Source organism: Vitis vinifera, chromosome 4, assembly GCF_030704535.1.
Source record: "Vitis vinifera cultivar Pinot Noir 40024 chromosome 4, ASM3070453v1".
Classification (NCBI taxonomy): domain Eukaryota; kingdom Viridiplantae; phylum Streptophyta; class Magnoliopsida; order Vitales; family Vitaceae; genus Vitis; species Vitis vinifera.
Genome location: NC_081808.1, coordinates 3521112 through 3546921, shown reverse-complemented (window position 1 = coordinate 3546921; position 25810 = coordinate 3521112). Strand labels below are relative to the sequence as shown.

The following is a 25810-nucleotide window of genomic DNA, read 5'->3' as shown; positions in this document are numbered from 1 at the left end:
GAAAAAAATAAAATAGTGTAACAATAACAAAAGAGTTGGACAACAGTCAAATTAGTTATATTAACTTAATCAAAATTAATACAATTAGGTTTCATTTGAATACATTTTTTTTTTAAATATAGATTTACCTTACACCCCTAAAATTATTCTAAAAAAAAATTAAAATTTAAGATAGTAAAAAATTTCTAATACCCAATTTTAAAAATAGTTTTTAAAAATTATTATATTTTCAATTTAAGTTTTTATCAACTTACTATTATTTTATATTTTAAAAAATAAAAATAAAAATTATATCCAAACAAACACTTAATCATATTATTAAAAAATTTATTAATTTTTTACTAAGATAAATTTATTAATGGGATAAAAAGGTTTGATTGGTTTTTTAAAAAATAATTTTTTTTTAATCAAAACCAACTAATTCAAATGTATTCATTGCACCTAAATTTGAAACCCCATTTGAATAGAAGGCTAAAGATACATTTCAAATTTCATGCACTGCTCAAAAAATTTACATGGTTGGGATGAGGTTATATAAATTCACATTTCTCTTACCTTTGTCATAAGGAAAATTACACATCTACATGATGGAAAGCAAACTTTTAACTGAAAAATCCTCCCCTTCTCTATGTGCTTAACCCTAATAATTTGATTTATTAATTAAAAAAAATCTCATTATTTTATTTGATGACATTAAAAGTCCATATATATATATATATATATATATATATATATATATATAGACACACAATAGAGAGAAGGAGCTTTTGAATGTATTGGAGACAAATTAAAATTGACTCCGTATTTTGCTTCCTAAAAATTAATGAATGGTGGTGGTGGTGATGGGAAAAAAGCCACCAGAGATTGTGTATAGCATTACACAGAAAAATCCTGCACATCCAGTGATTTGTGAGGTTGGAATTCTTAAATAGATTTACACTCATCCATGATGGAATACACAGTATGGATAATAGTGAACCAACTTGGCCACGGTTCCTTTAAACACATGATTTGCTTCCTAAACAACCAAAACTGGAACCTCGGAGTATATGTACATGTGCTCAGAGTCCAAAATTTCCGCATTCCCACAAATGCACCAGCTCTGCCCTATGTTTCCTGTGTTCCACAATAACCCTGCAAAGAAAAACATCTAAATGAACATTTGTGTCTCACTTTTGTCTCAGGTACCGACTAGAAAGATTACTAACTGAGAAAGACTAGGTTAAAGGAACTCCATGAGCTTTGTAGAGGATGTGGCAATTAGCATCAAATATTTTTATTTTCAAAACTAAATAATGAACATGTACATTGTTTAATGGTTTCAAAATGGGGGAAGTGTTCCACAAATATTTTTATTTTCGAAATGTGGAGGTGTTTAACATAGAGAAATATTTGATGTTTTCCCACAATGACCCTTTTCCAGGAAACACTTGGGGAAAAAAAATTGTCTAAAACATGAGGTATTAAACAAATTTTCTATGCTTTATACCTTTTTTTTTTTTTTCAAAAATTATCCACTTGGCTACAAAACAAGCCCATTTGTTTTCAGTAAGTGAAATTCTACAGAAGAGGATAAGTGAATCTGGAAATGGAATGCAGATCTTTACCAGTGCATGCAAATTAAATATTGGGAATCCTCTATTTAACTTCATGTGACAACCATGTACAGCAAGACCATCTTCTGGTGTGAGCCTTGGACAGATTGACACACTGTACATCAGAAATGTGGCAGTCAGAAGTTTCAACATAAATCAGACTGTTCCACAAAGTTCACAAAATGCAGGTAACAGTATCATGTCATGAGAAGGCACTTACCAAGCAAGCACCATGCTCGTAGCAATTGCCGCTTATTTGGATTTCAAACTAGCTTTGAGCTTTCTCAACTCATCCCCTTGTCTCTGGAGAAATTCAAGATACCCAGTTCAACAACAGCAAAGGAAATAGATCATGGTGGTATTAATGAAAATTTTTAATACCAATAAATATAGAGAAATCTTGGAATTTGTTTGAAACCTTATACAACTTTTTCCAACAGCTATCTGATCTTTCTTGTTGTAAGCACCAATCCATGGCCATCTCATATTCAATTGTGTTAGGCTGTGAACAGTGTGAAGTGGATACAGCTTGCTTCTGGGAAAAAGAACACCAAGAGATCAGAATAAAGGAATAGACAAGTCATAAGAGACCAAGGATAGATCAAACATCTGTGTCTGTCTCTGTATGTGTGTGTGTGTGTGTGTGTGAGAGAGAGAGAGAGAGAGAGAGAGAGAGGGAGAGGGAGAGGGAGAGAAAGTGAGAAGGAAAGAGAGAAAGAGCAAGCGCATAATAAACATACCATCTCCCGTTGCATTTGGACTTTAACCTTATCGATAGAGAGATGACCAACAAATGTGGACTGCTTCCCTGGGAAGCAAGGAGTTCCAAAGCTGCCAACAAGAGGCCTGCAAATAAAAGGATCAATCAAGCAGACACCCTTTGCGTCTTAAGCAATTTCAGTAGTCACAGCTGAAAAGGTCGAATGCTTCCACAAGTAACTTTCAATACAGACAGATTATTAGAGGCACTATACTAAATATATGGTTAAAGATCACAAGAATATTAGTCAAGAATTTTAAATCATCAGATGAATATACTAGTCAAGAATTTATGACTGAGCATGCATGCTACCCATTCTACTAAAAGGCTTTAACCATTTTCATATAAGAGTTAGATTACATATGGACAGTTTACTAAAGCAAAGATGTCTGTTGTGAAGTCTGTTAGCCAAAGCAAAAATAGATTCCAGTTTATTGAAAGCCTGCTGTGAAACTAAGAAAACAAAGGTAATAGATAAATGCTCCAGAGCTATTGACAACAAGGTGAATATATAACAAATTACGGAGGCTACTAAATCACAAAATGAAGATTCTAGAAAAAGGAAGATCAATGCCAATAAGTGAGAAAAATATAGAACTAATTATAATGATCATGTAAGGAAGATGAAAACAAAGTAGGTGAAAAATAAGATATGAACAAGAATGAGTTGAATGTTCAAAAACAAAAATCTTGTGGCAGCTGATTTTCTCCTCATCTGGAATAGTTTGCATGATGCATTGTTATGATTCTCTTGTGTTGGCATGGGTTCATGAGAAAAAACAGAAGAAAGCTTTGAAGATTGTTCTTTGTTTTTAATTTGGACCATATGAAGGGAGAGAAATAGGTCTCTTTGAAAATGTGGAGCTCACGGAGCAAGGGCTTAAATGCTCTTTTATGTGTAATTTTTTAGTGGGTTAGATACTATATAGATGAAGTGTCAATGACACTATTTGTTTGCAACCAAATCCATTTTTGGAGCTAACTAGGTTACTTATTTTCAGAGCTCCTATGGCACTCAATATTTGCTTAAAAAAAATCCAATTTATTAAGCTACCAACTTTCATGAACTTAAAGCTTTTTAAAATATGGAATGACAATACCTACCAGGCCAACACATCCCCTTCCATGCAGCCTAATACCCGCATACATGGAAAGACACGTGGAGAGATAAAGAAGCAATTACACTCATAGATAAATAGACAATGAATACTCAGTAAAAGAGACTCAAACTCAGGACATCTAGCTAACTATAGCTTCAATGCTAAGTTAAATTACCAATGTTCCCGAAAGCTTACCCATGTTCCACAATTAATACCAAACAAAAACACAATTCAACTAAAAAAGTCTTAAATCCAGGTATTTGGAGTCAGCTATAATAATCATAGTATGCAGCTTCATTTAAGGTCGATTTAATATTTGACTACAATCTCCCATAAACCTTTCCTTTCTTAATTTTTTACAGGTTTTAAACAATTGCATAATAAAATAGATTGAGTTAGAAGCCAACTTGATTCAGTTTGACTTACACAAGCTTCAATGATGATGCATATATGTACATAGATGTAAATAAATACATCGACAGCCAGTTGAATGAAAACATTTACATACCTCCCATTTGATAGAAGTAAGCATCCTTCTTCTAATTTTCTAATAGCCGACACTGCTGCATCTCTTGTTTTGAAAATAACAAAAGCTTGACCTGAGGCACCAAAGCCTATCATGAGATAGTTGATAACACACAAACCCAAAATGATCATTTTAGCTGTGCCATGTCATAGTTTATTTGGTGTAAGAGAGAATAACTTCTGTCTTGAGTTATTCTCTCTTCTTTCTTGTCTTCCTTGCAAAATCCAGAACATGCTTAATAGCTTAATAAAGTTATTGAAGGGACTGATCCTTCCTTTTTTTCCCTCATACCAGAATGTGGGCTAGAAATTGCCGTGTGTTGTATCATCCTTGCTGTACAAGATTCCTTAAAGCCATGCCAGACAATATCCTAAAACATAATACACTGGATTGTTGAGATGGTTGAAAAATATTCTCAAAGAAATACATACAAGATGACAACTGCACTGGAAGAGTAGAAACAAAAAAAAATGAAAATAGATATCAACCATTGTATGTGTTCATTTGACACAAAACAGAATGTAACCATGCTGCAAGAACAAAGATATAAAAGAAAAAAAGCCCTTTAAAATACAGGACGATTACCTCCACTTCTGCTGAGGTGTATGCTGGATCCAAATTTTGCAGTAGGACAAGTGTTCCTTGCTGATGGGCAGTCTGCATTCTTTCTTCCCAAGGCTGGTATGAATTATGATATTAACTCATCACATCATATGATACTAGAAATGTAATGGACTTTCAGCAGCTATTACAAGAAATACAAGAACATGGTTTTGCTTCATTAAACTAAATAATAATAAATAAATAAATAAATCCCTATTTATATATTCTGAACCTGATAATATCTCAATGTTACAAAATATTCAAAAGAATGTTAAAATCCCTTATATGATTATGATAAAGGGAAGCTTCCAAGTAAAGTCTTATTACACTAGTATGCTAAGATTAATAAAACTTTCTTTTTTGCTAGGGAACCAATACGGGGGAGGATCCTAACCATAGATTTCTTATGAGGAGAGAATGACTGATGCTAAATAGATGCTATCTCTGTTAAGATAGTGAAGAATCAACAAATCATATTCTAATTCATTGTGGTAGGACAAAAAGGTTGTGGAATTTCCTTCTAACAACCTTCAGGCTGAAGTAGATGTTTCCACATTCAGTGAAAAATTTATGGGATGGAAGATTAGGGGTTTGGATAAGAGGCAAGGAAATATTTGCCACATGGCTTTCCTATGTTTATTTTGACGAATTTGAAGAGAGAATAATAGAGAGATTTTCAACAAGGAAGAGGAGATCTTCATTAAGCCCCTCTTGGAGTGGTCTTGTGCTTTGTTCGGAATGGAGATCTACACATTGTTGGGATTTTTAGATAGCCTCAATTGGAGATAGTTAGGTCTTTATGGTGGCTGTCTTGCCTAGAAGTCCTTTATTCTTTCTTTTCTTGGTACTTTTTGTATACTACTTGTGTGCATGGGGTGTAACTCTTTTCTTTATGCACTGCTTAATATATTCACTTAGCCTGTCAAAAAAACAAAAAAAAAAAAAAACCTCTAGGAACAAAATTACATTGGCCAATCACATGTAGTAGAACAATTCATACAATTTTTTATATTTAATGAGATACACATCCTTCCTAGATTGTAATATTTAAGGTTTTCTCAATTTAGTTCCTCTGCTTTTTGTCAAGTAAAATAAAGAGAGAATCAAGGTAATAAAATCAAATTTTCAATAGGAATAACCACACCAAATTATCTTCAGTATTCATACTAATGGAATGCCCATGCAACCTCCCAAAAAAGACTTCTATCTACTCTAATTCCCAATCATGCAACTATCTTATAAACATAGGGCTCTAACTACCTCTGTCCCATACATCAACTACCCAAGTGTTTTTTGAAAAAGCTATAGAGTAGAGCTACAAGGAAGTCTCCCTTAAAAGAATGTCCCTTTAGCACTTGTCATTCCAAAATTTCACCCAACTCCCAAAATCCACCTTAAAGCCTGTTTTACCCTTGAAAGCCTCCCAACTACCTTTGATTGCATTCCACACCCGTCACTCTATAGCCCTCTCTCACTTCTCTGGAACACCAACCCCCTTCTTCTTGCTCATAATTGCCCATAATCACCTATTTCCAAAGAGGATTCCTTTCACTCACATATCTCCAACACCATTTTTCAAGGACCACCTTATTAAGTAGGGATAAATTTTTTTATGACTAATCCCCCTTTACGCATGTCCATGCAAACAATTGACCAATTTAGCAAATGCAGCTTATTGTCACAGACTTAGTCTTTTCCTAAGCTCGTGCGGCACTTAGACAAGTCAAGACACTTGATCTTGCTAAATCAGCCTAACTCCCAATGCTTAGCTTGCTAAACTAAGATGCTCACGACTCAGAAGTTTTAGAAGGCGTAGTAGGCAACTCTTAAAGAATGGAAGCTTTATTTCTCAAAAGAAGCTTTACAAGTGCTTTTGGGAAGTCACTTGCTTTGTTGGTTAGGTTCTTCGGTGGTATTTGGGTGGTGCCTAGGCCAAATGAGGGTCTCACCTATTTAGAGGCACCAATGGAACTCTCTGGAACCTTGGAGGGTTCCTTACAAATCAAGAAGATTCTAGAACACCCTACATAATTCTATGTACAAGAATATACAAGAGATTTCTAGATTTCTCTAGAAAGCCTTGGACTCCTCTCATGCCTTCTATCATAGTGTAGAGATGTGTGGACTTCTCTAGGCATCTCTAGAACTTTCCACACTCTTCCCACTAATGGCTAAGTGTAGGAGTCTCCAAAAGCTTCCTGGGTTCTATATAAGCCCATGGGGAGGGTCATTTGAAGCAACCTATAACACTCTCCCCACCTATGCCGTCAATGTCCCCATCGTTACCTCTTCTTGAAACCTCTTGATGTGCTTCCAGAACCTTCTCAAGGCATCCGCATGTTCCCAGCTTACCTACCTCTTAGGTAGTCCTTTCCATCGAACTAGATACTCTATCACAGGAAGGACCCCTTGTCTCCTGGTGACCTGTTAAACCAGGATATTTTTCACCTCCTTCTCCTATGAGGCTTTAGATGGATGCAGACACCTGCGCTTTCGATGCTTGAAGTGTTGCTTCCTCTTGCCCGTCAAGTTCACCTTTCCCTTGGTGACCTTGTCCATGTGTGTGCGGGCTACCCCAGTTTGCTCCCCTTTTACCTCCTTTACTTGCACCCTCGATAGTAAGGAGGTCTTAGGCGTACTAGGCTTTGGGTTGACTGGGAGGGCACCTAGCAGCTGCATTGAGCTCATATGTGCTTTGCCCTCCTGTTTCCTCTCCTCGATCATGGCACTGAGCGCCTTCCTCTTTGGACAATCCCATGCCCAATATGGACCATCACACAGGAAGCATTTGATTTTAAGCGTAAAGTCCTTCCTTTCCGCCTTACCCCTTACTTCCTGGACGTTAGGCGTCTTGCCTGATCCCATTCTAAGAGCATTGTGGTCCCTTGAAACCTCGTCTCCCCCACCCATGGCGCGGCTATCCTTCAAATACTCAACCTTAGAGGAGTCTCATCTCTTATAATCCGTTAAAGACTGTGCTACTACCATAGCAGTGGCTGAGTCTTGAACGCCTCGGCGCCTTAATTCCTACTCGGCCCACCCTTGCAGGTTATCCATGAAGTTGAATAGCAACTCCTCCTCAGTCATGTTAGGAATCTCAAGCATGAGCGAAGAGAATTCCTTGACATAGTGGCGTATCAAGCCTGTGTGCTTGAGACGCCTCATGTTTTCCTAGCTAGGTAAGCCACGTCCTCGGAGTAGAATTGCCTCTTAATCTCCCTCTTGAAGTCCTCTCATGTCTCTATGGTACAAATGTCTTTCTCCATATCGGCAAACCTCCGACGCCACCGTAGAGTAGCTGTGTCAATAAGGTAGAGGGTTGCAATCCTTACCTTAGCCGCCTCATTAGTCAATGCGATAGCCTCGAAGTATTGCTCCATATGCCATAAGAAGTTGTCTAACTCTTTGGCATCCCGCTTGCCACTAAACCCTTGTGGCTTCAGCACCTCCACCCTAGATGCCTCTTGTGTGGCCATGACCCGTGCCGACACAGCAGCCTTGTAGATGGCCAACTCCTGCCTAACCTCCTGGTCTCGAGACTCCATTCGAGTGGCCAAGGCCTCTATCCTTGACTCCATGCTAGCAAGCATGCTCAAGACCTTTTCTTAGAAAGACACAAACTCCTCGTGTGACACTGGCTAAACTTGTGAAACTAGCACCCCCTCACGAAGGTCTTGGATCTGCTCCCTTAGATCCTCTAAGCCCTTCTCCATGCCCTGCTCAATTAAGTCCAACCCCTTCCGAGTGTCCGTCATGGCTAGCTCCACCTTAACTCGTGCGACACTTAGACAAGTCAGGACACTTGATTTTGCTAAGTCAGCCCGACTCCCAATGCTTAGCTTGTTAGGCTAAGATGCTCACGACTCATAAACTTTAGAAGGCGTAGTAGGCAACTCTTAAAGAATGGAAGTTTTATTTCTCAAAGGAAGCTTTACAAGTGCTTTTGGGAACTCACTTGCTTTGTTGGTTAGGTTCTTGGGTGGTATTTGGGTGGTGCCTTGGCCAAATGAGGGTCCTACCTATTTATAGGCACCAGTGGAACTCTCTGGAGCCTTGGAGGGTTCCTTACAAATCAAGAAGATTCTAGAACACCCTACATAATTCTATGTATAAGAATATACAAGAGATTTCTAGATTTCTCTAGAAAGCCTTGGACTCCTCTCATGCCTTCCACCATAATGTCGAGATGTGTGGACTTCTCTAGGCATGTCTAGAACTTTCCACTCTTCCCACTAATGGCTAAGTGTAGGAGTCTCTAGAAGCTTCCTGGGCTCTATATAAACCCATGGGGAGAGTCATTTGAAGCATCCTATGACATTATGCTCTAAAGTCTCCCTTTCTAATCCAAAGGGAAAATCCCCAAGAAAGTCGTTTCCTATGCAAAGAACCCTATATTTGTTGGAACTCATGAGTTCCAAAAGGCTTTTACTAAATATTTCCTAGCCTTCTAATCCTTCAAAATCAATCTCTCCTCTACATTTTTCATCACTAATTTCTCTTGCAACCCCATGAGAAACACCTCAACCATATCCAACTCCCAATCATGGAAAATGTCTAGAGCAAGAGGATCTCCAATGACCTCCTCCACTTGATTCTTGCCTAACATTAGTGACCTAAGCATGCTTTGAGTACGCAACCGCAAACAACAAGGGGAAAGATACACTCGAGGAACATTCCAAGAATAATAAGAAAATATTTCTAGCAAGGTAAACAACAAGCACACTCATACCATAAAGTTCTTTACCAATAAACCCATCCTTTGAGAAAAAATTACTAATAAGGACGTATTGTAAGAAAGAAGGGGGCATAATTCTTGTGAAGTGAGAGAAGGTATGGAGTTGGGTTATGTAAAATTATGGAAAAATATCAAAAATGGATGGGACATTTTCAGCAGTAGCACATCTTTTGAGGTGGTAATGGGGGGAGTGTGAAGCTTTGAAAGTATAAATGATATGAGAACGAACCTTTATGTGTGCCTTTCCCCTCATATGCTTTAGTAATGTTAAAAGTGGCTTGGGTGGTTGATGTTTGGGACAACCAAGGCAATGAATGGAAAGAAAACGTAAGAAGATCTGGAAAGTTGCTCTATACATTGTTTTTTTTTTAGGAGAATTTGGAAAGAAAGAAATCAAATGTTCAAATGCAAAGAACCATTTCAATTGCTTAAGTGTTATTTTCTTAGAAGTCTATTATGGGTTATAAACGTCTTATGTACTTTGGACTATAGGTTTTTCTGTTGATCATCTACATATAGTTTCAAACACAAAAACAGAGTTTAAAAAAATGCATTTTCCTACTAGGTTTAGACATTGATAACTTGAGAAAAATGCCAATTATTAAAAGTTGTAAGATAATATACAAATCATCATAAAAATAAAGATTAATTAGATATTTAAACAAATTTAACAACAAAAAGTTATAAAGCATGTAAGATAATGAATGAGGAAGAAGTACTTACAAGTCCCCTAAACCATCTGCTTCTATCCTGTGAGCAAGTCAAAATGAAAAAAATGTAAGAACCAAGATTCATCTAGAATAGAAACATATCAAGAGTAATAAGCAAGCACAAATGTAATCATTTGCATGACAAAAATGAAGAAGACTGGGTTTGCACTTAGCCTTAAATAATATTTCTTAGTTAACAAATCAAGCACAAGACATTTTACCAAACACATATAGGCTATGCTTGCATTGGGTTGTTCAACCACCATTTAACAAACACTTAAGCTAGTAGGTAATAGCTTAGCAATGTTTGTTTGTTTGGTTTTTTTTTTTTTTTTTTTTTGTTTAATAAATTGGGTTAACAATGTATATTTAACCAACTAACACTAGACTAATAGCTTTAATACCTTGTCTTATGTGTGGCCTCTTGACTAGGGTACTTGGGCAGGTTGGTCAAGTTGATGGCCAACCCAAACCCAACATGAATTAAAAAACAACCAACTTGAGTCCAAATTAGCTTGATCCCTAGCTCAAGATACTCAACCCAACTCCATTTTTCTAAGCTCAAGTTGATTTTGAGCTTTTCAGATTAGACTCAAATTCGTTGGGTTGATCTAACTATATAATTCAAAATCCATCCACAATGTTTTTTTTTTTAAAATGCCTTTATATATTTGTACCAAAATGTAAATAATAAATGAATCAAAATTGCAAGATAATAACAAAAAAGTAAAAATAAGCTTATATATCTTTCTAGAAAAATGAAAAAATATATGATATAATTATAATTTGATATTTTCCTTAAAATCCTTTAAAGAAAATAATTGAAATAAACATTATATAGAATATTATAAACAAAAAATATTAAATTGGGTTTGGGTTACACTTGAATTGTCTAAACTTTGACCTATGTACAACCTGAATTGAGTTTGGGCTGAAAAAACTTAATCGAAACCCAACCCGACTATTAAAAATAATTGTTTAAGTCTATCCAAAGGTTAGGTTGGATTAGGTCAACCCACACAAGTTATGCCCCTAATTTCAATAAATTGTGGAATAAGCAAGTGATTAAATTTATACTATTAACCTCGTGAAAATTCAAAACTCTAATACAATGATAAGCCATCAATCTCATTGAAAAGCTTAAGCTTTTGGGCTAAATTAGTTTTTTTTTTTTTTTTTTGATAGATAAGCACAAATATATTAAGGGGCAAAAAGCCACAAAGCATATAGGGAGTATACATAGCAGCCTAAAACAAGAACGCAAAAGACAAGCAACCTCACCAACCCTTAAGTGGCCGCTAGCCACTCCAAAAAGCCTAAGAGCGAAGAGGACTCCTCTCCAATGTACACTTTAGCCCAACTCCACAAATTACATACAAAAGAATTTTTGAGTTTCTATATAGCTAAAGAACCCCCCCTAAAAGCTAATCTATTCATTTCCTTCCATACCGTCCAGAAAATACACAACGGGATGGAATTCCATATATTTTTCCCCACCAAAAGGGCCCCTCCAACTAAATAACACCTCTTTAACTGACTCTGGGAACACCCACTAAACCCCAAATAGGGCAAGGACGATCTCCCAAAGGACCCTTACCACTATACAGTGTAAAAAAATGTGATTTACATTTTCCTCTTCACAACCACACAAAAAACAGCGATTAGGGAGTTGCCACCCCCGTTTTTTAAGTCTATCCAAAGTGAGAATCTTCCCCCACGTGGCTTCCCAAGCAAAAAAAGTAACTTTGGTTGGGACCTTATCCACCCAAATGCATTTATTCGGGAAGGCGCAAGCACTGGGGACAACCAGTAGATTATAAGCACCCTTAACCTCAAAAATGCCATGACCCCCTTCTTTTAAGAACACTGAGTCCTCCTTTGAAGATATCCTAAAGTCCCTCATCATATTAAGCAAGTCTCTTATCAAGTCCAGCTCCCAATCATTAAAATCTCTAGAAAATCTGAGATTCCAACCTCCTTGACCAAGGCTTGAGTCCCACACTTCATTGACTGTTGCATTCCTATGGACCGCCAAGGCAAATAACTGGGGAAATTTTGGGACACGCATTGCCACACCACTGATCAGTCCAGAATTTAACTCTAGTCCCCTTCCCCACCTTAAACTTTATGCCATCCCAGCACCAATTTGCCTCCTCCATAATCTCCTTCCAAACCCCCACTCCAAACGTCCCACGAGCTTCCTTAGTCCTCCACCCAAAGCCCTTTTGACCATATTTCACCTTGATCACCCTCTTCCAAAGATTGTCCTTTTCAGAGGCAAATCTCCAGATTCATTTACCTAACAAGGCTTTGTTCAAGAGATCAATCTTCCGTATGCCTAGACCACCCTTCTCCTTTTGAGTGCACACCACCTCCCAATTAATTAAGTGGACTTTCCTCTCCAAGCTTCCCCCTCCCCAAAGAAAGCCTCTTAGTAATTTTTCAATCCTTTTTGCAACAATCTTGGGCATTCGAAAGAGAGACAGATAGTAAATAGGCATGCTGGCCAGTGTGCTCTTAATGAGGGTGATATGCCTGCCCTTAGATATATATTGTCTTTTCCACTGGGCTAATCTTCTCCACATTCTCTCTTCCACCCCATCCCACATAGAAATAGCTTTGTGATGGGCTCCAAGGGGTAGCCCCAAGTAAACACTGGGCAGAGACCCCACTCTACACCCTAGCTCCACTGTCATTTCCTCAATCTCTTCAACCTCACCAACCGGAATTAAAACGCTCTTAACTAGGTTAATTCTTAGACCGGAAGATGCCTCAAACCAAGCCAATATCCAGCTTAAAGTGGTTAGTTGCTCTTTCCTAGCTTCGCAGAAAATGATTGTATCGTCAGCAAAAAGAAGGTGGGAGACAATCATCTCCACTCCCCCTCTCCCCCGAAGTCTGCAGCCTGACAGAAGCCCCCATCAACAGCCCTTCTTATTAGAGTGCTTAGCACTTCCATACCCAAGACGAAGAGATAAGGAGAAAGAGGATCTCCTTGCCGCAACCCCTTGGCGTTCAAGAAGAAACCTGCAGGCACCCCATTGACCAAGACAAAAAATTTGGCAGTTGAGATGCACCACCAAATCCACTCCATCCACCGAGACCCAAAACCCATTTTAAGCAAAACCTTCATGAGAAAATTCCAGTTGATGCTGTCATAGGCTTTTTCGATGTCCAATTTGCAAATCAACCCTTTCTTTTTTCGTTTATGCCAGAAGTCAATCACCTCATTAGCTATAAGCGAAGCATCCAAAATCTGTCTGCCCCTCACAAAGGCATTTTGATCCACATAAACCACCTTTTCTAAAGCCTTCTTCAGCCTATTCGCCAGCACCTTAGCCAAAAGCTTGTACAATCCCCCTAATAGGCTGATTGGCCAGAAATCCCCCAGGTCTTCAGCACCTCCTTTCTTAGGGATGAGGACCAAGAAGGTGGTATTAAGGCTTTTGGAAAAAGATATTTGATCATAAAACTCCTTAAACAAATCCACAATCTCCTCCTTCACAAAATCCCAGCAAGCTTGCCAAAAGGCCACTGTGAACCCATCCAGGCTTGGAGTTTTATCACCATTCATTTCCATCAGGGCAGAGTGAATTTCATCCTCAGTGAAAGGCAGCTCCAAAACTTCAGTTTCATGGCAGTTAAGGCGATTGAGGTGCAGCCCCTCAATATCAGATCTCCAGCCTGGCTCTTCTGAGAGCAAATGCTGAAAAGCATTCACAATCCTCTCCCTCACCTCCTGTTCCTCAGTCATCCACACCCCATTAATCTTAATTCTATCCAGGGAATTATTTCTTCGGTGGACATTTGTCATCCGGTGAAAGAAGCCTGTGTTCCTATCCCCTTCCTTTAGCCACAGCTCCCTTGACAATTGTCTCCAGTGGATTTCTTCCATTAAAACCCACTTTTTAAAGGATTCCTTAGCTTCTTTTTTCAGCTATGTTTCTCCTTCAGAAAGGCTCCTCTCACTTTCCACCCTATCCTAGTACTCAACTTGTTGAAGAGCTGAGTTTTTATTAACTTCCAGCCTTCCAAACACCTCCCTATTCCAAACTTTGATTTTTTGCTTCAACTCCTTCATTTTAGTGGCTAGTCTGAAACTAGCCCTCCTTCTCACCTCAGACCCTTGCCACCATTCTCGAAGAAGGTCCTTAAAACCATCAACTTTAAGCCACATATTTTCAAATCTAAACGGGGAAAGACCCCGCCTTAACCCACCACCCATCAGCAAGATGGGAAAGTGATCTGAGGTGGGTCTGGGCAACCTACTTTGGGCGACCCCACTGAAATGATTTAGGAACCTATCTAGTCTAGCCCAAGCTTGATTATTCCTACCCCTACTCCAGGTAAGCGCACCCCCTTGCAAAAGAAGATCAAGAAGCTCTAACTCGTCAACAATCTAGGCGAACCTTCTCATTGCACCAGTTAGCCTTCCCTGACTACTCCTTTCCCTTTGGGAGAGAATGACATTGAAGTCACCCCCTAAACACCATGGATCATCCCAAATGCCTCTGATCACCCCTAGCTCCTCCCACATACAATCCCTATCCTCTCTAGAGAACGACCCGTACACACCAATAAAAATCCAAAGTAGCCCATCTTCCACATTCCTGAGCCTACAGGAAATTGAGAAGTTTCCCAGCTCCATCTCAAGCACCTCCGGGGTCCTTTTATCCCAACAAATCAATAACCCTCCCGTAGAGTCATAGGCATCCAAGGCACCCCAGTCTAGAAACCTACCAGTGCCCAAGCTTCTCACCAGCCCCTCTGACATTGCCTGAATTTTAGTCTCCTGGAGACAGAACAAATTCACCATCTGACTTCTAATCATAGCCTTAATCACCTTTCTTTTGGAACTGTCGTTAGCTCCACGTACATTCCAACTCAAGAGTCTTAGCTTCATTTAACTTCCATGACCTGACACCCTCTTCCTTGCATTCCACATTTTTGCTTCCCCTCCCCCTCGTAGTTAATGGAGCACTCTAATCCTTTCAATTCCCTTTCGAACTTATATTTCTCCAGAAGAGTTTTGTTGTGGACTCTTTCCCTTCTCTTTCGGATTTTAACCAAAAATTCCAAAATGTTTTTCTCCAAACCTTCTATCGGAAACCCCAAGAACTTCCTGAACCTAGCCAGATCACTTTCCTCCCAACTAACCTCCTCCTAGCCCTTTACTTCTCGTGACCTAGTTTGAACTAAGCACAATTCCTTTCCACATTCTTCATTGCTGCCATTGTTAACCTCCATCAGTTCCCAGCGATTGACAGTCTCATCTTCTATAGGCCCCAGAGCATTGAGCATGCGTAACGGGGTTTCCCCATGGAATGTCTCCCTACCGTCCCCAGAATAGTCGTAATACTCCCCCAATGGAGTCCGACAAAAAAAAAAAAAAGAAGGAGAAGAGGAGAACCCAGAAGCCAACAATCCACAAGGGTTAAGAGCACTCCCATACCTCGACGCTTCCTCAATTAAGGCAAGGTCAGTCTTCGATCTCTCCTCAGATTGGAGCTCTTCCTCAATTTGCTTCCGCACGCCATCCTTCACCCAGAAATGAGAGATTTCAGTGTCTGGACCCCTCAAAAGACTTGGGCCAGACCACACTGAGGGAAGAGCCACACCAATGTGGGCTTTGTTCCCCTCCAAAGACTGGGGTGGGTCTCGGCAATCGTCCAGCCTAGTCGGCCCAGGCGCCACGAAGGCCTCCATAGCCTTGACCCACCTAGGGTCCTCCAAAGACGTCGGCCCAGAAGAAGACTGGATCTAACCCAACGGGCCCAGAGCCCCGATTAGAGCTCCGTGGGTCCTCATATTAGAGCTCCATAGCCTTTTGGGCTAAATTAGTTGTTTAGCTATAAAAGAAAGTCATGCATGAAATAAGGTGTCAAGGATATAACTTAAGAGTTAGTTGGCCTCTATTATTGGCCTATTACTTAACAAGTAAGTTTTTGGGTCAAATGTTAGTCTAACACAATATTGAAGTTATAATCCCATGTTAAATTACCAATTTAATATAAAAGCTTAAGCTTTTGGGATAAATTGGTAACTAAACATAGGTCATGAGTATTACCAACGGTAACTAAACATTGGTAATGAGTATTACTAAAGGTGATTAACCCAAACAACCGTTAACCATAGTTTTTAGCTCCCCACTTATCCCCTAATAGTGTTGCCATATGTATCTTTCCAATAAGACATTTAATTAGAGAAATTAAAGTATCATGCAATGGTGCTTATATAACTATATATCTATATATATATATATAAATAAATACATCGTTTAATGTAAAATTTACCCACCAATGAATAATGTCATATATATTAAAAATTTTGATCTTGGAAAAGAATAATATTTTTCAAAATGCTAACAACACAACTTACAGCATTAGGTCTTCGGGTGACCTCCATTATTTGGCCCTCAATTTTGGTGTCCACGCTTGGAGACCGTCTAGCAAATGCTTTAATCAAATTGCCATTGGAAAGTTTCGTCATCTTCTCATATGACTTTAGTTTCTTGGATGCTTCCTTCTCCAGTGAGGGAGAATCCTTAACAAGATCTAATTTTGTTTTATCTTTAGTGGTAGTGACAGTTGATACTGAAGCTTTCATTTCTTTCACATGAGAATCAATATTTGACTTTTGCAAACTACGGTTGTTCCTATCCTCGGATAGTTCAGTGGAACTACTGACCTTTGCTCTCTTAGAAGGCCTACTATCCAATAAACCAGAATCCCTGGTAGATTTTACTTTTTCCTCAACTTCAACTTGATTGACAAGAACTTTACCCACTTTATCATCATATTTAACAGAATCAACCTGCAATTTGGAACCATCACCAACAATATTTTCCCGTTCAACACTAATATTAGTCATGTTATCCAAAACCATATCAGCATCGGAAGCATGCTTTCCTCCAAGTGAAGATTTATGTTCAACCAATGAAACCTTCACATCAACATTTTCATTTGCCAAAGCATCCTTAGAATTTCCATCTATCTTTAGATCTTTGTCTTCTCCAGATGAGTTTTGCTCAGGAAGTTGAAGTGTTTCACTACTTGCTACAACTCTCCCGATATCTTCTTTCCGATTTGAATCCATTTTTGGAACCTCATTAGAATTCTGACACACCCTTCGGTTAAATATAAACTCAACTGTAACAAATTGAAAAATAGAAAAGATAAAGAGTTTTTAACCATTAAAAGTCACAAGGGCATGCATCCAATTAAGAATCAAATTTTACGAGCATACATGATAGAGAGAAAAAAATACCTTCAACCCCAGCAATTTTGTCATCGATCTTATCTAATATTGTACAATTTCCAACATCAAATGTACGGTAAAATACATGGTCAGCCATTTGAAGTTCTTCATTTGAGGGTTGTGGATTTCGACTGTCCTTCGAGATACAAACAACATTACACTTGCCAGCAATCGCTTCCTGAGATTACATGTGTAAATTAGAGCCAAGAAGTATCAAGGACGATAAAATTTGTAGGTACAAGTTAAAATATTTTTAAACAAATGAAGATCTTAAAGTTCATTTTCAGTTATTCATAGTAGGTTTTAATCAAGGAAGGTTGGTCTTGTCGTTGATAAGATATATTAGTTTGAGATGAGAATGAAACAAAGTGAGAAGATGGAGAGAGTTGGAAAGCAAAGTGGAAAATTCACAAAGTAAGCTTCTAAAGAGGCAAGACTAAGTACTGCAAAAAATCCAATAAAGAATTTTTTTCAAATATTGATCCCTTACACCTATTTATTGAAATCCTTTTGATAAAAGTTAACTCTACTAAAAAAACCATACACCAATAAGATAGAACCACATGATCACCCAATTGACCCTTTTGGCAAAAATGTAAGATAGTGACATTAATGTAGGACAACCCTAGGATGGTTGTCTACACTCAAAGTAGGTGAGCTAGGGTTTTTATTTTTAGGGTGTGAGGAGAGGAACAAGGAATAAATTTAATAGTAGAGAAAATAATTGAAAAATAGAGAGAAAGAAGATACGATGAAGAAGAGATTGAAACCTAGAGTCTCACCTAGAAGAAAATCAATGGAATTTCACTATTGAGAATTGTAACACTTGTAATGCAAAAAAATAATATAATCAATATCAATCAATTCATTACTTTGATTTACATCGATTAGCCTTATAGGCTTCTCTAAAAAATCCAAAGTCTACTGGGGACTTTAATAGCCTATTATGACTCAAATTCTAATTATATTATAAACCTATTATGACTTAAATTCTAATTATATTATAACCTAACTAGCTAATCCTAATTTGATTTCTACAAATACTAATCCTAATTTAAAATTCCTATTATCATTAATTCTACTTAAAGTTTATTTATATCTTCCCTTTCCTCCTTGAATAGACTTTAAAAGACTTTCCCCCATCATAGGGTTTTAACAAAATCAACTTAACAAAACAAACTTTCTAAACATTGAAACATAATTTCAAGTTCTAAATTCCAAAACATCCAAGTTTCCACTAGTCCCCAACCAACATACGTAATTTCCAAAAAAGAAACCATTATCACATACAAACATTATATGATTGTGTCGATTATCAGTAGGATATCGACTAATCGTATACTCATTCATTGTGGGTTGACACCTAATTTGCAGTCTCTGATGTTCACTTTTTTCATCAACTTTTTTCTTTTTTTTATAGGGTGGGATCTCAACATATACTCATTTTCTGTGGGTTGGCACCTAGTTTACAGCCTCTGAAGTTCACTTTGTTCAGGATTTCTAGGCTGGGCCCCTGGTCTCTAAAGAAGTTACTGTTAGGTTGGCATGAGTGTATTGTTGGAAAGAGGTAGAGAAGGGTTTGGAGACTTGCCCCTCTTTGCTTGATGTGGTGCATTAAAAAAGGTCAAAAAGAAGATGCTCTAGGGTGAAGAAAATTCAAGTGATTGTGAAAACTGTACACTTAAAAAATTGTTCTCTTGATCTAGTCATATTTTGTTCAGATCCTTATTACATTTTATCAACTTTCCATAGAGGGTTTAGATTTGGTTTTGCTTGATGGTTTTTCTCTTTTTAGCTTTTTTAAGGTTTTTCTATACATCATATGAGCTTGAGTTGTGCTTGGGTTACACACCAGTTCACTAAGGACCAATATGAATGTATATTCTTGTGGCCTATACACACACACATGGTATTCTACACACAGTATTCGACCTGAAAATGTATTTATCATTTCATGTATCATATATGTAAAATGAAGATATATATATGTACACACAAACATAGTATTCTACCTGAAAATGTATTTATCATATCATGTATCATATCTGTAAAATGAAGATATAAACCACCCATTAATATTTATCATTCTACATGAATAATGCATCTTATTGTATTTACCAAATCATCTAACATAAGTTTTCAACAACCATGTACATGATCACATGACATGTGAAGATTAACTCTTTTGCACCTGCACATTTAAGTGGTTGATCCCATGGTTTTATAAGGTGCAAGACGCACCTAAGGTGCAAGACGCACCTAAGGTGCAAAAGTCTCCTGTAGCTTAGGTGTAAGGCACAACAAAGGCATGCATCTGAGTGAAGTGAAATGTAACCTAGGATGCATATTGATGTTAATCTAATCCAACCAATAAAAATTTAAGATTATAAACATTTAAAAGAAGTATTCAACAAAAAAGTAATAAAATTATATAAATTTTAATGTACAGTAAAAATTTCAAAAATAAAAGTGTTTAAAAAATAAAAGTAAAGTAGACAGGATGCAGCCTCTCCAACAAGATGCATGCCTTGGCAAGCAAGGCACTATAACTAGGTAGTGGTTGAGCCTTGGGTCTGAGCATGCTTTAAGCACACCTTTTAAAACTATGATTCATCCATTCGCAAGAACAAAGCTAATCTCGCCAAGAATAAAAACAAGGATGGTGGTCAACTTTTTCCTTATGAAAGAAGATCATAGCCATAAAAGAAAAAGGCACATCAAAAATTTTAATTTTTACCCATCAAAAAAGAAAAAGGCACACAAAAATTATAAGTTGTATGTAGATATGGATGTGATGGCATCGCACAGAACTAATTATAGCAAATTATTTCCGAAAGACGGTAAACATGCAAGTAAAAGAAAATAAAGCTAAAAATAATTTATCTAAATTCAATTACCAGAGGATTAACATTTGCTAGACCAACACCTTCACCAGAGGCCAAAAATAACTCATTCTTGATTGTCTCGCCATCTCCAAGCCATTTCAAAATCTCACTAGGGTGGAAGAACCATAGAACCTTTATTTTCTTTTCCTTATCTGGATATTCCCATATCTTTATAAGTTTGCCTATATAAGGCTCAGGTTCACCTTCCTTATAAAGATAAACACAGTCATACAGGGAATATTCAACACCATTATAAGTAAAAGACTCATAAAATTGGACCTCTTTCCTTTTTCCACCAACACCTCTTTTTTTGCCCCACTTAAAATCACAGTCCTCCACTTTGTCCACTTCTGTCAAATGAGTCATTGCAGCCTCTCTCTATGTCAAGTGGTTAATAGACAATGTCAAAAATCTTGAACCTGAAAACAGCAAAAAAAAATTATTTTGAGAAAATTTGTGATCAAGAACCAGAGGAAATCAGAGTGATCAAATTCGAACCTATGTCTTTTTTTTCTTGATAGCATAATGGGACTAATGCTACTATGAAGAAATTTTGGATATCAATAGGAAACAATAATGGGGAATTTTGCACTCGTAAAATTAAAGCAGATTCAGAATAAATTTTTCTTTCCAAACAAATGGTGATTTTCAAACTGCGCTCTAAACAATGCCACAACCCAAAACCATCCAAACAGATCGGTTGAGACACGAAAATGACCAGTTTCTTTTGCAATAAAACAATTATTTTTGTTTTGTTAGTAAACTAAAGATTCTCCGTCCCGACAGGCCTTTCCCAAACCCTAAATATTTACATTCGAACCAATGCTGCAGAAGAAACGTATTGAAAAATAGTAATCGAAAACGAAGAACTAATCAAGAGATACAAAACATATCTATTGCTTCAAATTTCATTTTTCCCTCGGGAATTTCCCCAGCCAACACTTTCCGTCGCAACAAACAGAGCCGTTTCCGACCACTGAAGTTACATTCCACCTAATGCCACGGCGTAAAATCTCAAAAAACAAGTACCTCTTTGTAGGATATGAAAACTATTGCCGTCTTGTAAAAAAACCTTCGGGAATTTTTTTCCGGATAAACAAACAAAGGTTTTTCAACCCCTAAATTATTAATGCTTGAAGAAATGGGATTGCAGAAAGCAATGGAGACATTATAGACATCGAAGAGAGGATTGGCGGCAAACTTACGATTCGAAGAATTAAATGCTCTGCCCGAAACCCTAATGTCAGGCGTCCGCGCGTGTCGGCTCTCTGCTTTTTGGTTCTCTATAGCGTTTAACACTCTCGTATAGATGGGTGTGACAATGCACCGCCAATGCAGGTTAACACTTCAATTGAAGCTCTCTGCTGCCAGCCTGCCACGTTCCCTGAAAAAACCGGTATTACTTGTTTAGCCGGTTTCCATAATATGTTACTCTAATTATTATTATTTTTTCATATTATTGTTACTTTCTTAAGGTCATTTTTTTAAAATAAAAGTAGAGTAACTTGCAATAAAAAAAATTAAATAATATGAAAATTTTAAAATTTAAAATAAATAAATAAGAGTTTGCTATGTGTTAGCCCAAGGGTTCTCATAATCGGGTTTTGATGATAACAAACCATGGTTAAATAACTAATTGATTTAATGTTTAAGAATCTCAGGTATAAACTCGAAAATTCATCAAAGGACCAAATGAATACAAGATCAAGACGTTTGGAAGACTTGAGATTATAGGAAACTAATGTAAGATGAATGCATGAGTACACTTAGGATTTTCATATGTTTTCATGCATCTTATAAAACTTGGTTTATTCTTTAAAACGTTAACTTCATTAAAACCCGAGTTTTTAACTAATTTACCTTAGGTAAAATGTTTCAAAATTGACTTAATAATTTACCTAAAGACCTTGCCTAAGTGTTAGAAAAGAAAGGAATCAAAAAATAGGTTTTTCAGGGCCAAAAAGGCTCAACCGGTCGAGGCTATGGCCAACCGGTCAACCGGTTGAGGAACCGGTTTAGGTCGTCTGGTCGAGGAAGGTTAAAAATCTTCTCTCTCTCCCAGTAGCCTTCTCTTCCCGGTCGAGGTGATTCCTTTACCGGTTGAGGTCCGGTTGAGGCAACGGTAACCTGTCTGCATTAAATGCTCTAACAGCTAGTGAACCGGTCGACCCCTAGCTCGATCGAATGAGGTTGTCTTTTACTGATTTTGACTCCCGAGCTTAGAAACCTATAAATTGAGAGCTCTACTTCATTTATTGATAAGAGAACACTTGCATTCAAAGCCCACCTACCTGTTCTTGATCAAAAAGCTCTCATTTCTTTCATTATACATTAAATCACAACTTGCATATCATTTAGTGCACTCTTGTTTATCATCCTAGTCTTGTCTTGTATTTGAACCATCTTTAAGCTAGATTGAGTGATTATATCTTGTAACAATCCGAGTGTTAAAGCCTTCAAGAGGGTTGAATCTTGAAGAGGTTGTGTAAGAGCCCATTGGAGGCGGAATCCAAGTGTAAGAAGATTGGAAGCTTGGTTGAAGCTTCAAGTTAGTGGAACCCTCACTCGGTTAAGAGGTTGAGGAGAGTGGACGTAGGCAAGGAAGTGTCGAACCACTATAAACTCGAGTTTGAATTCTTTCAACTCTATATTTTTACTTTGCTTATCTTTTGTTTAATTTTATTGAGATTGAAAAGATTTTAAAAACCCAATTCACCCCCCCCCTCCCTTTTGGGTGTTTTTCTTGACTAAACATAGCCTTTTGTTTTCTTACTATGTAATTTTTTGATTGGTTTAGTTTTAGGTAATGTATGCTCTTTGAAAGAAAAATAATGTTAAAAATATATTTTTTATTTTTTATTTTATTATAAAATATATAAATATAATTAAAATTAATTCTTTTATTTTATTTTCTTAAAATTTTCAATAACCCAACATAATCTTCATCTTCTTTAATTTTTTTTTCTTCACTTTTATTTTTTTATTTCTATTTTATTTTTCTAAAATCATCTTCATCTTAATTAACATGAAATTTAAGTTATACATATTTATAATTTAATATGCCTCTAGTGTGGAAACCCTTCTTTTTTCCTTAATTATAAAATGGTATTCCTAATTAATCAAATATTTCTTAAATTCTTGAAAGTTCCAAATTTGTTTTTGTAAATATTTTGTTCTAAATTTAGAGCAATTGAAAAGAAAAATCTTTATAAAATTCTATTTCTAAAATTTGCCCCATTAGAGTTACTCCCTATAAAATCTGGAGTGATTAAATGTTATTTGTTTATTAATTAATTAATTATATCCTATATGAGATAATACATACAAATTTTATTAAAAAAAAAAAAAACAATCTCTTGAGCTATTATCAAAAGAGTACTTATTTAAACACCTATGAAGTAATTATGTGACATAAAATCTCAAACTTTTAATTTTAATAATAAATATATTTATATAATTATATTATTGATTTAAAACACTACTAACAATAACAATAACAATAATAATAATAAAGTAATCACTTATTTTTTTATTTTAAAAATAAAAAAACCCTAAAATGACTTATTTTTCAAGAAAAATTATGTATCGAATGTACGTTGAAGATTAGGTTACTTATCGGGAATGTATTGTAGGATAGTACCTCTTTTAAGTCCTAAAGAGTTTTTTACTAAACAAGTTGATGAAATTATGTTGACTAATAGACTATTAATATCAACAAACAATAATTCCACTATTAATATCAAAAGGCTCGTAAGGGCTAACAATAATTCCACTAATCTCAAATTTGCAAGGATAATTTATGTTTCCAAAATCAACAAAAAGCTGAAAATCAAAGGTTCGAAACGAGTGATGTTGGCTAAGATTATGGGTCATGGTTTAACTATAGGGCTTCGGCACTTTCTCAACCCTTAAATGAACACTGGATTAAGTTCATAAGAAGCATAAAATGCTTAATTAAAACTTAGATTTGGAAATGAGAACTAAAATGTAGACAAAAACATCCATGGAGAGGTATGCTTTAATGAGAGTCCAAGCTATGTTTTGCACAAGTGGCAGACATTACTAACCAAAAATTAACCATGAATTTAATCCTCCTACAAATCATGAAAGTGTACTCACAAGATTGAAAAATGGTGCTCCAAAATTAGTTTTAAAAATCATGTAAGACTCATAAAACAATGAGAGTAGATAGTTATATTATCAAGTTAAAATGGTCGCGTTAAGCCTATGACTTGAGACCTAACATTTGACCACGAGATTGACCATCAAAATGAGTTTAAAATTTAGTCAAAAAAAGAACTTGAAAAGAAGGTTTTAAAGAGGGAATCAAAATAATATTTTCTAGGAAAAAAGTTTTGGGCAAACAACAAATGCATGTAATTCTCAATTTACAATTTCAAATCAATTAAAAACTCCTAAAAAACCAGCAAAATAAAAGGAAAACCAAATCCTAAGGACAATCCAAAAGAAGAAAAAACCAAATAACATAAACCAAAATGAGTTCAATATCCTTCTACAACTCAATGGGTCGCTAAAAGAAAAGAAAAAAAAAATCAGCAAAACTCAATCAACCAAGGCTTGAAAAATAATTGGAAAAAAAAATGATGTAGACAAATGAACAAATATCTAGCAAATGCTCGAAATGACAATAATGAGGCATGATAGCTTAGAACCAAAAAATGAAAAGAAATACCTAAATTAATCATATAACATTTCAGTATCCACAACCCATATAATCATCATCTAATAAATAAACAAAAACAAACCAAGAATATATACCAAGAATGAAACCTAGGAAAACTCACCAAAGAAACCCCTCCTAAGTGAGTGACTTCTAGTACAAACTTCTTCTCCAAGCCAAAGTTCACCTCCAAATCTTTCAATATTCTCTTATCTTTCTTTTTCTTCAAAGTGGGTAGAGTTTTACTTTAGAAAACCAAGAAAAAGCTACTAAAATTGAGCATAAAGGCTCATATTTATAAGCAAGGATAAGGATTATGACACATGTCATTATTTTTATACAAACTCAAAATTCTATTTAAAACTCTCTCAAATTAAAACCCAACAAATGAGACCCAAAGTCCCAGGTTTAAGCCCTAAAAAACTCTCCTAAAACCAGCCTAAGAAACTAAAAAAAAAAAACTGATAAAAATAACTAGGCAAAGAAAGGGGCACAAAAAAAGGTTAAAGAGAACAATTTGTTGTGTTTTCAAAAATAGAAAACTATTTTCTATTTTTTAGTTATGTTTTCTATGGAGAACAAAAAATTGTTTTAAATTTCTTGAACCTTTTTATAAATACTTTTCATTGTTCTAAAAACAATTATTCATATTCTTCATAATCACAAAGAAAAAAAAAAGAATTATGTAAAATGAATAATGAGAAAGAAAATATGTAAAAAAATAAAAGAGACCCAGAGTTTGTTTGAATATATTTTTAATTTAAATTTTGCACAGATAATATTTAAATAATAAAAGTATTAACGACTACATTATGATACCAAATTAACTTATAAGATTATAAAGCAAAGAAAAAAGCTGGATTAATTTTGCAAGATAAGGAACCTTTCTTGTTCTTTCATGTCTTGAGTTTCTTTGAATTGCTGAATTTATGGCAGAAGCTTTAGGGATAAGCCTGTT

The 25810-nt window shown here is 36.2% G+C and overlaps 1 protein-coding gene across 1 annotated transcript; it reads right to left on the bottom strand.

The window, feature by feature from the left end:
• Nucleotides 1–793: 793 nt before the first annotated feature.
• Nucleotides 794–21506, bottom strand: LOC100852811 (protein ANTI-SILENCING 1). Its single transcript, XM_003631779.4, has 13 exons — nt 21377–21506; nt 20184–20590; nt 17296–17464; nt 16408–17177; nt 10043–10069; nt 4567–4659; nt 4273–4351; nt 3964–4054; nt 2336–2441; nt 2014–2130; nt 1816–1898; nt 1608–1710; nt 794–1134 (listed from the first exon to the last, which is right to left on the bottom strand). Exons 2-11 carry the CDS (start codon nt 20535–20537, stop codon nt 1848–1850), a joined length of 1857 nt encoding a protein of 618 aa, XP_003631827.2. The 5' UTR covers nt 20538–20590; nt 21377–21506; the 3' UTR covers nt 794–1134; nt 1608–1710; nt 1816–1847.
• Nucleotides 21507–25810: the final 4304 nt, after the last annotated feature.

What these genes read in the sequence shown, in the direction of transcription:
- LOC100852811 (XM_003631779.4), bottom strand. Translation starts at nt 20,537, where the DNA reads ATGACTCATTTGACAGAAGTGGACAAAGTGGAGGACTGTGATTTTAAG. An exon ending in CAAAATTGCTGGGGTTGAAG is followed by an intron (nt 17,178 to 17,295) that starts GTATTTTTTTCT and finishes AATTTGTTACAG; the next exon opens with TTGAGTTTATATTTAACCGA. An exon ending in GCAGATGGTTTAGGGGACTT is followed by an intron (nt 4,660 to 10,042) that starts GTAAGTACTTCT and finishes AATTCATACCAG; the next exon opens with CCTTGGGAAGAAAGAATGCA.